Here is a 12899-nt window from a genome sequence, read left to right as displayed (position 1 = left end):
TCAGTTATATAGATGCTGAGTGCTTCTGTAATGAGTCAGTACTACATCCACGATCACTTGTCATGCTTGGAAATTATGAACAGTCTCAGAACTTCCCAGTTTGCAAAGTAGAATTTTGCCATTCAATAAGGGACCTCCCAGCCTCTCTGAGGCTGGTGAGTGTAACTATCTTAAGTCAAGGCTTATCTCTAAGCAGCTCAAAGAGAAGGGAATCTGCCTACAAAGCAAAAATCCTCAGTTGTATTTTCTGACAATTTAGCATCATAGAAAGTGATCCAAGAACTTTCCCGATGCCAACAGCCTGAGTGCCAGAAGAGGACTGTATTCCTCTGTGCACAGGCACCTTGGCCTGCTCCTCGGTGCTGGACATCCCCCTTTCCCCTAGAGGGCAGATTCTGGTGTTGGTTCATGAGATAGCCAACCCTAACTGCTCCATGATTGAGAGAAGGAAATGACTTGGATTTTGCCTATGTTGACAGGTGGTCACTGCAAGTAAGAGAGGAATGGGTGTGGGCCACAGAAGGGGAAAGTATGCAGCAGCAAAAGGTCCCAGGAAAGGGGAGCGATGTGTGCTGTGCACATGCAGGACATCAGGAGCGAGGCTGACACGCATGGTCTAGCAAGAAGCCCAGCTTGACCAGGGACGTGATTTATACTGGGACCATGTGGGAGGCCTAATGGCCACGGGGGACATGTTTGTAGGCCATCAGCCTGAGTTGGGTATCCTTGTCCAAGCTTGGCAAATTAATCCTGAAACAGGCTATCCAGAGGACAGAGCTGCAGAAGGCTCAGAAGACCCATCACCCATCATTATTAAAGAGAGGCCTTACTCATATCAGTGCCAAGTTCTAAAAGCAATCCCAGGGCCATCTGGCAGCAGGCCACAGGCCCTGATGTCCCAGCACCGTGCAGAAGAAGGTCAGTGAGACTCCAGGTCTACATTTTTGAAAAATTTATTTTATACCCTTAGAAGCTAAGAACTCTGCCACTCATGAACCAAATTTAGGATTAAGATTCTCCCTTTGTTTATCTACTTCCTTTTGAAATTTTATAAACAAGATTTTTGTACACAAGAGGTAGCAGAGGGAAATTCCAGTCTGCTTGTTCCAAGCTCAAAAGGTAACTGCACACATCTCAATGTTAGCAGGGAGGGTGGGGCAAGACAGGGTTAAGTCTGAGGACAGATGCTCTAGGTCCTATAATGTCTTCTAGTTGCCAGTGACCGTGTGAGTACTCCAGGAGAAGTCGTGGGCGGGACACCTGCTGGGCTGCTCATTCATTTCCCTCCAAGGGCAGACTCGGTGCCCTGCGGTGGGCCTCATGAAGGGAGTGTCTTGAGAACACACAGCATTGAGTTAGTTGTGCAATTCCTACTCGATGTGCAGACCATTTTGAAAGATTTATAAAAACATCTTCGTCCAAAAAATTGGCAGTAAAAATGACAACTCTTCCAAGGTAAGCCTGTCATAAGTGTCACTTTAAAAAAAAGTCATCAGCAGGTTTGTTGTAGACTGCAGTCGCTGGAAATCAAGTGGTTCCTGGCAAAGAGCATGATGGTCATTGCAGCAACAACACAAACAAACTTAACCAGAGCGTATGACACACAACAGTGACGGGTGATCCTGATGGAGCCTTACAGTGAGGACAGCAGGTGCTGGGGGCTGTGGGAGGCGTTGTTTCCATAGGAAATAAGGGACTAGAAGTGGCAATTTCACTCCTGAATTTGGGCTCCTGAGAGTGCAGTTGCCAGCGATGATGTCCCAACACAGATCATCACTGGCATTTCAAGGTCATGTCCTACACAATTGTTTCATGATGGGGGTGGAGAATAGGTGGAGGATAGAGTAGGGAAAACAGTAGGACGTGGTAATATTTAGGTACTCAAAATCAATTTTAAAACATCACATTTGGAATTCCAAGAACAGCAGAACCATATAAAATTTGCCAACTCCTTCTGACCAATTCTCTGAGGGTGCAGTTCTGCTTTAAATGCAGCCCCATCTGCACGGTGTCCTTGACAGTGGCCATCGCTGGGCTGCGGGGGCTGCAGACATGCATACAAACTGCGGTCCAGCTGCACAGTTACTTCAACGTTCAGTAGTGAAGGGGCTGGGTGCTGGAGCGCACAGTGATGAAAGCTGTCTGTCCTGTGTCCACGCAATGCGAAAGCCACCAAAAAGGCACTTTGGGGCTGGCCATGCCTCTCTGACTTGGCAAATCTAACCAACAGGGGTGACCTGGCACTTCCTAAGCTTCCCCAGTTCCGTGCACGGTGAGTTGGAAACAAGGCAGAACACGTAACTAAAGGCAAAATTGTGTTGAAGATGGGTGTAGAAACTCAAAATACAAAACGTACAAATATATGAAATACGTTGGCATATCCCCTTCTCCCCTCTGGAAAAGGGAAGCTGGTATCTAATCTGAAATGAGTGGATGGTGCTTTACTGCTTTACTCGGGGAAATACCAACACAAGATGGATAGTTGTTCAATTACTTTCTGGTTATTTCCGGGAAAATAAATCTTGTCTCTTCAGTGTTCTTAGTCATGTTGAAGAGAAACAAAGTGTCAAGTTCCTTCTCTGCATTAAAATTACTACAACTCACAGAGCAGCACTTCTCAACTCAAATACTTAACTTCATATACAACCAGTACCAAGGGTTTCAGTAATTATATTTTAAGCAAAAGCAAATGATTGCAGATCACATGATTTAAGACTACAGTTTATTCAATATGTCTCCAAGCATTAAAAAGATGATTTTATGAAGTCAAACTCAGTAAAATTATAATTTAAAGTGCTCTTTATTTTTGTTTTCAAAATTTGGGGAAAAATTCCATAACTTCTTTAGTGATTGATGTCATAGAATGCACCTTGTACTTCTGGAGGACTTTTTTTTTTTTTTTTTTTATTGCTCTTTTCAACCTCAATTATATCAGAAAAATACCTTAAAGAGCATGGTAAGTTTCCCAATTTTTGATCCTGGTAACATTTCATCAAGATCCAACTTTAGGCCCAGGGCTCGCATTCTGACCCGTCTGAAATTCTATACAAATAGGGAGACATATTAAATACAAAGGTCTGTGTAAACGGAGTTCTTTAACTACTATTTTACAATGAAAAGGAATTGTATCGCCTATCTTTACATCATTTTAAATTGGATATTCCTATTCAATGTTACTGCAAGATTAAAAATTTGCCCTCACATATCTAAAGGCAGCTTGCTTTTTTTTTTTTTATATAAAAACCAAAGGAATTTCTTTTGTAGCATCGTAGAGAAAGCAACAGCTTTACCCCATTCCCTCTTGTATGTTTGTGTAACGACAAAGTCTGCCACCGGTTTTATTTCCTAGAATCTCCACACAGATGTGAAGCCATGTGTGGACTGTGCCCCCAGGACAGCTGATCCAGAGACAGTTCTCCCATTGCCACACAGCTCCTGAACCTTCTCCAGGGGGCAAGAGTGCCTTCTTTAAAAACACACACTCCTCTGAGATCATGACGGGTTCCCCTAGTCCAAGCTTTGGGCTCTTCTAAAGGGCTCAAAGGTGAGAATCTGATTTCAAAACAGCGCTGAGCACCCACAACTGAGCAGTGACTCCTCACTGTGCACCGGGCGGGCTGTTCCTCTAGGGATCCACATCGTCAAGGTCACTTCTCAACTCGCCAATCATCATGGGGGACTCTGAACCCTTCGAGAAAGAGAAGGAAGTCCAATTCACAGACAGTAAAGTGAGAGAAAAGTTTCTCTGGGCCCACTGATTTATTTGTGTTGGGTAAACGTGTGCATTTAACAACTAAATGTTTATTGCAGGGTAATAAAACCTAACTGCAACACTCCTATTCAGCAGTGCCTGATTATGCAAAACTCTCATTCCTATGTTCTCACGTAATCACTGAAAGCACCCAGTGACCTACCTCAGATCACCATGCCACTAGGCAACAGAGCACACAGCACTCATTACAGCTCAGGGGAGTTGCTCAGGGGAGTAATGTGATAGAATTGCTTTGTGCTGGGCACTGAGCCACACTGCTGAAGATGGCCCTGGTCACTCCTGAATTCTGCTTCCATCCCCAGCTGGGGAACTTTGCTTACACGCCAACAAAGATCTGAATGCCTGCTGTGTGTCCTGGGACTCATCTAGCTGGGGGTAGGGGTGGGGAAGGAGAAGGGAGTCTCTGCAAAGTGACCCATAAAGCCAAGTGGAAGACAGGGGTGAGTAGGGGAGGCCCGAGGTAGAAGGAAAAAGGGTATCTGATAAACTACAAGGCGGCCACTGGTATCCAGAACTCAGCAAACGAAGCGGGGAAAGGTGGGCAGGGGCCAAATCAAGCAGGACTGTGCTGAAGATTCCAGCCTTTACCCTGATGGGAATGGAGAGTCATGAAGGGTTTAAGCAGATGAAGCAAAGGAAGCAAGAGCGAGGCACAGAGTTGTCATGAAGCACTAAGGTGCTTATGACAATGGAACAGATGCCCGGGAGCTATTTAAAAGGTCAAACTGAGGGAAGCCTGGGTGGCTCAGCGATTGAGCATCTGCCTTTGGCCCAGGACATGATCCTGGAGTTCTTGGATCGAGTCCCACGTCGGGCTCCCTGCATGGAGCCTGCTTCGCCCTCTGCCTGTGTCTCTGCCTCTCTCTCTCTCTCATGCATAAATAAGTAAAATCTTAAAAACAAAACAAAACAAAATAACAAAACAAAACAAACCAAAAAACCCAGAAATGATTCCCTTCTCTAAAGTCAGGGTAACAGGGACCTTATCAGGTGGTTGTGAGGATCTGAAGGGTTAAAAAAAATGGCACACACGACATCATCAAGACTCATTTAATGAGGCCTTTGTGCCAAGCCCTGTGGTGGAATTCCAGAGGAGCCCGCCCTCATGGGAGGTTAGCCAGGCTGAGGGCAGGCACGACACACTCCATGACATTTCCACCTGCTTTGTCAGTAAGTATTCTATATGTACTTCACTCCTTTTTCTACTAGGCTGAGCAGTACTGAAAACGTTCATTTTTTTTTTTTAAATAAGCTTAAAATTATTCTCTGATTCCCCTGACAAGTGTATTTCAGTAGCCCTTCCCTTCAAGGATCTGTGTTTCTAGGAAGGCTGGTAAGAGCCAAAAAGATGGAAGGGGTGATTTGTCACAACCCCACAGGATGCAGAGAACCAGTTGGAATGAACACTTCTGTGGCCATGCTTTATCAGGCCTACCTCAGGGATGCCTGCACTGCTAGCCAGAGACAGGTCAGAGCCTCATTGTAACTGTTGTCTGCAGCACTGTTCCACTCTGTAGGCACATTGCTGGTGAGCCCTGGGCAGGGATCACCAGTGGGTGGAGCTGGGGTCTCCTTTTTTCTTGATTAAGGAAATTCTTTTTGGAAAATTTCAGAGCAGATGGCACCCTTTCCCATGAGGATGTGGGCTATAGCAATACCTGTTGTAAATGCCTCTCTCCGTTCTCATTTGCGGGACTGCTCTCCGACCCATTACTGCTTCCAGATTGCTCTTTCTCATTCAGCAAAGCTGTGGCATAGGCCAATGTGTCCTGTGAGAGATTTAGACACAAGAGGAAAAAGTCAGGTGATGTGCAGTGGCAGCAATACCACCAAAGAAGTCGATCCTTCACTTGATCTTTGGAGGCAGCGGGAGCCTCCAGGTAGTGGCTTCCTGGCAGCCACCAAGGCGCCCTTTAACCTCTGCTACCCACACTGCTTTTCTTCTGGCACCTAATTTGCCAGTTGCCCGACAACATGCTCTCTCTTCATAGAAATTCGCTTCTTCTGTCACTTCTCATTTTGAACCTCACACCTCTTGTCTCTGAGACTGGCTTGTGAGAAACACCGAAAATCCTATCTATGGGATTTTGAGCCATGCCAAACCAAAAGAGAAGCCTCACCTGAGCGGAAATTGTTCGCTGAAAGGTTTTTCCAGTTGATGTTTCATTAGAGACATTACTCTGTGGTGTCCAATAATGTTCTGACATCTGAGATGGAAGGTCAAAAATGCCATCAGAGATGACAAGCCCACATGAGTCCATAATTACCATCAGTAGATATTTGAATATAAAAAGCACCTAACATAGCACACTGATCCTCCCAGATCTTCTATCACAACAGGGTTTCACGTCCAGTCTTAAAAGCTCAGGGAACTACTCCACTCCGTCTTATATAATCACCCCTCCTCTCTCACCCATAAAATTAAGACACCATGTTAAGATAGGAACTTCAGGCGTAGTGACAGGTATCATCAACTGTACTGAAAAAAGTTTGAAGTCTGAAAATAATCAAGGCTAGTCTCCAAATGAAGAGATTCTCCCTGATTAGGTGAGTTGTTATTGATTCCTGTGTGATAGCCAGCAAAGTTCAAACCGCACTTACCTTCTTTTGCAGCCACTGTACGGCCCAGCTCCAATGGTGGGAATTCTCCTTGAAGTAGTCCTTAGCAGCAGGACACCTGGCAGGTGGGAATTTGTAATAGACAAAGGCTTTCCCTGCACATATGCTTATTTAATCTATATTACCTTTTGATTTAGATCCACAAATACCATCTTCACTAAAGTTCAGTTGTCTTTATTTAAATTTTCACTTGTTTTGGTTTGGATACATTCCTATGTATTAACTTCAAAAGGTAGGAAAAGGTAGGACTACCTCACCCACTCAATCCTATTACAATTCAAAGATGGCAACTAAAAAATAAAATTAAACAGAAACATCCCATAACACACTGTCCATTTAATAACAGAAATAAGGGATGCTTAGGTGGCTCAGGGGGTAAACATCTGCCTTCAGCCCAGGGTGTGATCCTGGGGTCCTGAGATCGAGTCCCACATCAGGCTCCCTGCATGAAGCCTGTTTCTTCCTCTGCCTGTGTCTCTGCCTCTCTCCCTCCCTCTGTGTCTCTCATGAATAAATAAATAAAATCTTAAAAAAAAAAAATCTTAAAAAAAAATAACAACAGAAATGAGTCTTAAATTTTTGTGATTTGAGTAAGAATGATATTATGAGAAAAACAATTTTAGACTGGGGTCCTGAATCCCCTCTTTCTGCATTTTGTGTGCCCATTTAGAAAGCTGTCCTTCATACTCAGTACTGACAGTGATGATGTCTGTACAGAATGGAGGGATGGAGAACACAGAAATATATACATAAAGACACTGATGGGCTGGCATCAGACACACCATGTGGCCCCAGTATGACCTGGAAATGCCACTTAGGCGAACACTTATGCTGCCAACATCAAGCCTAATTAACGCACCCACAATTGTGGCAGGACAGTCTCCACCTGTGTCCACAATGCTATGTCATCTGGAAGATGCACGTTCACGCATTATTTCAACTAGGCATACAATCTGTTCAAGACGCTCAGATGTAGCAGCAGCTTGAGCCCAACAGATTTCTTACGCTTATTTTGGCATAAATGTAAGAATGGCAATCCCCATGCTTAAGAATCAGTAAAAATCTGGTGCAGAATCAATTAAGCTGTAAGGCAGGCTTGGTGTGGGACCCAGCGGTGGCAGGGCAGTCCACTCAGTAACCTGGGGGGGCATGCAGCTGCTTGTGCTCTGTGTGCCCACACTCTACGCAAGGGAGTTGAGACCGCAAGCCACTAAGGTTCCTTTGAACACTAAGAACCCCTGCTTCCCAACTGTCTGTCAACTAATAAATGGACAAACAAAATGTGGTATAGCTATACAGTGGCATAGTGTTCAGCCTTAAAGAAGGAAGAAGTTCTGGCACAGGCTACACCTTGGATGAACATGGGGTACCTCATGCTGAGTGAAATAAATAAGCGGCACAAAAGACAAATAACTGGGTGATTCCACGTATAGGAGCAGTGCAATTCGTCCAGTTCAGAGAGAGGAAGTATAAGGATGGCTGCCAGGGGGGAGGGGGAATAGTTCCTGTAGAATCAGGACAGACTTTGAGCTTGGGCAGATGAGGAGGTTTGGGAAACGGATGGTATGATAACGTGAAGGCACTTAATGCTCCTGCTTTGTAAACCTAAAAATGGTTAAAATGACAAATTTTATGTTGTCTGTATTTTGCTACAATTAGATAAAAAGGGAAAAAGAACCTGTGCTTTAAAGTGCATCTGTCTCTGCTCTGACTGCACACAAGGCCACGTACACCTACACCACCCATGCTGTGAGGCCCACAGCGCCTGCCCTTGAGGAGCCGTTGCAATGATTCAGTGCAAGCAAGATAACGTATTTAGCACAGTGGGGTCCTAAGTGTAAGGAGCTGTAACAGGATTCTGCCTTTTGAGAGGCTGTTTTGAAAGTGAGGATTTAGAAACTGACAGAGCTGGCAGGGAAGTTACATTTAAGCCATCTCAAGTGCAAGTGAAGCCTTGATGTGAAGGTCCTCGAATCTGTCTCGATTCTTGCCTTTCCTGCATAAGACCTGCTGGTTTAGCCTTTTTTTCTTGAATTCCATAAGACCTGCTACTCCTCTGACATCCCTCCCTCACATCTCTCGGAGATCGTGGAGATCACGTGAATATGTTTCCAAACCATCCAAAGCATGCCCTGAGTCAGGCTCTCTAGGAACAAAACCAAGGTAGATTTTTTCCCCAGTCATATTTGACTTGCAACTGAAAACATCATTTCCAATGGTGAATTTTGAGTCAATACTTACTTTTGAGCAAGAGTTACAAGAAATTTGACACACTGGTAGCAGCGACTGCTGTCCACATGGTTGCTGTGGTGCATCAGGGCTGAATGAAAAGAAGAGGGAATTGTGACAAGAAAGCACACGGAGAGTGGGTCCCAGTAACACCACTCTCGTTCTGAACATTCACAACCAACTGGTTTTAGTAGCAGAGAAGGCACTTAACTAAAAGCATGGTGGTTGGTGCTGGCTCAATTCTAATGGACAGAAACACTACTTTAAATGGTATTCCAGAAACTTATGTGGCAGTGGAAGTTTAGCTTTTAGAACTGAAAGGAACTAAGCTGATTATTCACTCAGAAACCTTCAAACATTGAAGTGATAACACTGTAAGTTTGATAAATGGGAAATTTACGATATTAGTTTATTTCAACAAATACTCTCTGCTCTGTTCTTTGTGGATGTAAAAATAAATAGTCCTTGGTCTGTCTGCTCTTGCAAAGTCTATGGTCTGGAAGTTACAGAGAACTTGGGTGCCACTTGGAGGCCTGCAATGTCATAGCTACACAACTTTTTTAGCTTACATTTCTCTGCTGTGATAAAAGGAGGTCTTAAAACTCTTGCCACAGAGCAAAATCTACAATGACTCAGATTAACTAGGGATACTGGTGGGATGGTGGGTGTTGGAGAGGACAATTTCTAACCACTCTTTTTCTAAGAAATGGCTCATTAAAGCCACCTTAGCTTTCTGAAGAAAACTCTGCAAAAAGCTTTTATGAGTAGATAAGAGAAATTCAGGTACATTCACACCACAAGTTAAAAAAAAAAAAAATCCCATTTCATGAGCTTGATGACACATCTTGAGCCCGAGGTTTTACTCTTTCCCTCAATGGGTGCAATGCATTGATTGAAAGACTTTTGGCATCAGAAAGTAACCTTTAGCTTGTTGACTCTTAGCTGACCCAGTAAAAGGACCCTGAGCTGCACCTTGCTGACTAAAGTGGAGAGTGTCCAGCTGGTAAGATCCTTTGGTTTCACCTCTCCTGACCAGAATGCGGGAGCCCATGACCCCAACAGGCCTCTTCCAGAGCCGCTGCTGGGGCACAGTGCCGAGGCAGACTGGTTGGGGAGGAGGCCAGCCAGAACAAGAGGCTGTCTGCATGTCTGCTATAGACATTTCTCAGGAAGGCCAAGGTACTTGCCTAATAAACCGTTTTCTGTCTCAAATACAAATTTGACCCGCTCCACTTGTATGGGATCTTCAATGACCTATGATAGGAAGGAAACAAAAGCTGGTAAATAAAAAAGGAACTTGTGTAATGCCACTCACTGGGGTCTTTTTGATTCTGTTCGATGAATGGATAAAGAAGATGCAGTTTAGATATATACAATGCACTACTACTCAGCCATTAAAAAAAAGAAATCTTGCCATTTGTAATGACATGGCTGGAACTGGAGGATATTATGCTAAGTAAAATAAGTCAGAGAAAAACAATTATATGATCTTACTCATATGTGGAATTTAAGAAACAAAGCAGGATCATAGGGGAAGAGAGGAAAGAATAAAACAAGATGAAATCAGAGAGAAAGACAAACCATAAGAGACTCTTAATCACAGGAAACAAACAGGATCGCTGGATGGGGGAGAAGGGGTAATTGGGTGATGGGCATTAAGGAGGTCACGTGATGTCATGAGCACTGGGTATTATATGAGACTGATGAATCAGTGACCTCTACCTCTGAAACCAATACGTTTTATGTTAATTAGCTGAATTTAAATGAAATAAAAAAAAATTCTGTTCAAGAGATTACTTCAGTTCCTGACTTAACAAAATCCAATACAAATGAACATGTCACTGGCACATACCTCAATAAATCTTATTTTATTTTTTTTAAGTACAATCTACTCCCCATTGTGGAGCTTGAACTCACAATCTGAAGATCAAGAGACACATGCTCTCTGACTGAACCAGCCAGGGCCTCCTTAAATTTTAAACCGAAGACGAACAATTTTAAGTAATAGCTGAAGATCCACTCATTTCCTATGTATATGTCCTTACCCACTACCCTCTATAGTTCTCTAGAGGAAGGTACAGTGGGCTACAAGGACGTAAATTTCACGTTCCCAAGCATCTGAATTGTGTATCCAAACCATGTCAGAGTTTTGTTACAATTCAGCTCTACACGCCTCATGGAGGTTTGTGCTGCCATGCTACACTGGGCTGGAACTGTGCCCTGCTCACAGCTGTACCTCTAGTGCCGGGTGCTGAACTGTGCACAGGGCCATAAGCTAAGTGGTTTGCTGCTGAGCAGATGAACAATACACAGTCCTACTCCCGAGGAGCAACCATCTTCTGTATTTTATAAAAAGTACTAGGATCAAAAAGAGGTAAAGGACCAGAGAGATGGGCTTTTTATAAACACCACCCATGATGTCCTTCCTCGTTCAGAAGTGTTTATTAAATGACCAGCCCTGTGCCTAGGCCTATGTGAAATCTTGGGAACCTGAAGGGAACCCAGTCTCTCCTATTTAGGGAGCCTTGGGCTAGACACTCATCGGCTCACATCCAGTCACTACAGTCTACTGTTTTTCTTTCCCAAGTAAGTGGAGGCCTAGCCCTTGTCACCTCTGCTCTGTCTCTCCTCTGTACAGGCCTTGCTACTTCTCAGATTATTGGCACATGCACCAAGGTGGTCTTTCAGTTCCAACCTGGCTTCCTTCCTCTGTCAGTCCTTCAAAACAAGTGCCAGGGGAACCCTTCTAACCTAAATCAAGTCATAACACTTTCCTGTTAAAGCCCACCCACAGCGCCTACCAATGATGACGGAGGTTGCAAACTGAAATGTCTTCAGAGGCCAGGATGACAAGAAACGAACAAAGTAGGCTAGGTATGATGCTGTGGAGCCGTGAGGACAGAGGCAGACCGCACAGCATGTGCCTCATTGGGGGGTGCCAGCTGCTAATTGCGCTAGGTGACTGGGGAAATGGGGCCAATTCACCATACTACTGGTTTCTCAACATGGGTCAGGATCTAGATATTATAAAACAAAACAACTTTAGGTCAAATAAAACAGGCATATAGGCTGAACCTGGCCACTAGTGTGCAGCCAAGGGCCTATGGGAAAAAGCCCACATGCTCTGGGCACCTGCAACCTTTCATGATGTGGTCTAAGCTTTTCCCCTCAAGTTCTCATCAGCTCCCTCTTCTCCTGGTCATGCCACTTATTTACAGTCCCTGCACACCAGCTCTGGTGGCCAGCGTGGGCTCTGGGGCCAGCTCCTTGGCTCAAATCTTGGCTCTGTCACTTTAATGCAAGCGTGGTGCCTTGGGCAAATCCCTCCACTTTGCTAAGCTCTACTTTCTAACAATAATGTATTTTACTGCTTTACAAGTGAATTCTCTGCATTCAATACTTCGGAAATGTATCCTATAGTCAATTACATGCCAGTTTCTTGGCTTGTAAACAGTATCTTTAGTAGTACACAGAGTCCAGGGTGTCTTAGATTTGAATGAACTGTAGAGCCAGCAATTTACCTCTGGCAGTCTTAACGTTTAAAGGAGGCAAGGTCTGTGCGTAGCAGGGTCCTTCAGCCACAGTAAAGCCGTCTCTGCCACTAGCTGGTTCTCTGCTCTGTCACCGCCTGTCCTCGTCTGGCCCCTTCCCTGAACTGTGAGCCCCCGCGAGGTGGTTCTCCTACCACTTGCCTCTCAGGCAGTAGTGAAAACCATGACTGACCTCGATGTACTCAGGGATGACTCAGTGCAGACCAAGTGAGTGCAAAATGGTACAAGGACACACAGCTTTATTATTTACAAACACGTGCTCACTAGTGAACATAACCAACACCATGAGAGGATCGGAACATTTTCACTTACCAGTATCTCATGAAGTAGCTGGAACGTATTCTTTAGCTCATGGGGTGGAGCTGTTTCTAGTTGATTCTGAAATATTTTTTAAAAGCATAAAAATTCCAGTGAGCCTTCAGGAGAAAGCATATCAGAGTGGCGAGCACCAGAACTGGCTGCAAACTTTACTCTTATCACTATCACCTGCCCTCTCTGGGCTTCAGTTTGCCCAATTGCTAAGCCTGGACCAGCACAGTCTCTATGGATTGTGGCATGGCAACACTGTGATACTTTACTATGAAATTAGGAAGGAGAGAGGAGAAAGGCAGGAAGACAGAGCTTTTAGTGAACAGGCTCAAATTTCTGCTTCTATACATATCCTTTATATGTATAGATACATATTCTATTTGGTTTTCCAGAATATGTGCTCTGGGTTAAGTATACTG

At 44.3% G+C, this 12899-nt stretch overlaps 1 protein-coding gene across 3 annotated transcripts in view; it reads right to left on the bottom strand.

Moving 5' to 3' along the window:
• Nucleotides 1–937: 937 nt before the first annotated feature.
• The window catches only part of USP24 (ubiquitin specific peptidase 24), a 137763-nt gene continuing 125801 nt past the window's right edge, over nt 938–12899 (bottom strand). For 2 of the 3 annotated variants that reach the window (XM_072730826.1, XM_072730825.1), the window contains exons 62-68: nt 12484–12549; nt 9808–9874; nt 8633–8711; nt 6374–6449; nt 5893–5979; nt 5431–5541; nt 938–3688 (exon numbers count right to left, since the gene is read on the bottom strand). In XM_072730826.1, the coding sequence (XP_072586927.1) occupies nt 3626–3688; nt 5431–5541; nt 5893–5979; nt 6374–6449; nt 8633–8711; nt 9808–9874; nt 12484–12549 (549 nt within the window). In that variant the 3' untranslated portion in view covers nt 938–3625. The remainder of the gene's footprint in view (nt 3689–5430; nt 5542–5892; nt 5980–6373; nt 6450–8632; nt 8712–9807; nt 9875–12483; nt 12550–12899) is intronic. The other variant, XR_011995997.1, reaches the window with a different exon arrangement.

Source organism: Vulpes vulpes, chromosome 12 (genome assembly GCF_048418805.1).
Source record: "Vulpes vulpes isolate BD-2025 chromosome 12, VulVul3, whole genome shotgun sequence".
Taxonomy (NCBI): Eukaryota; Metazoa; Chordata; class Mammalia; order Carnivora; family Canidae; genus Vulpes; species Vulpes vulpes.
This window is presented reverse-complemented; position numbering and strand designations above follow the sequence as displayed.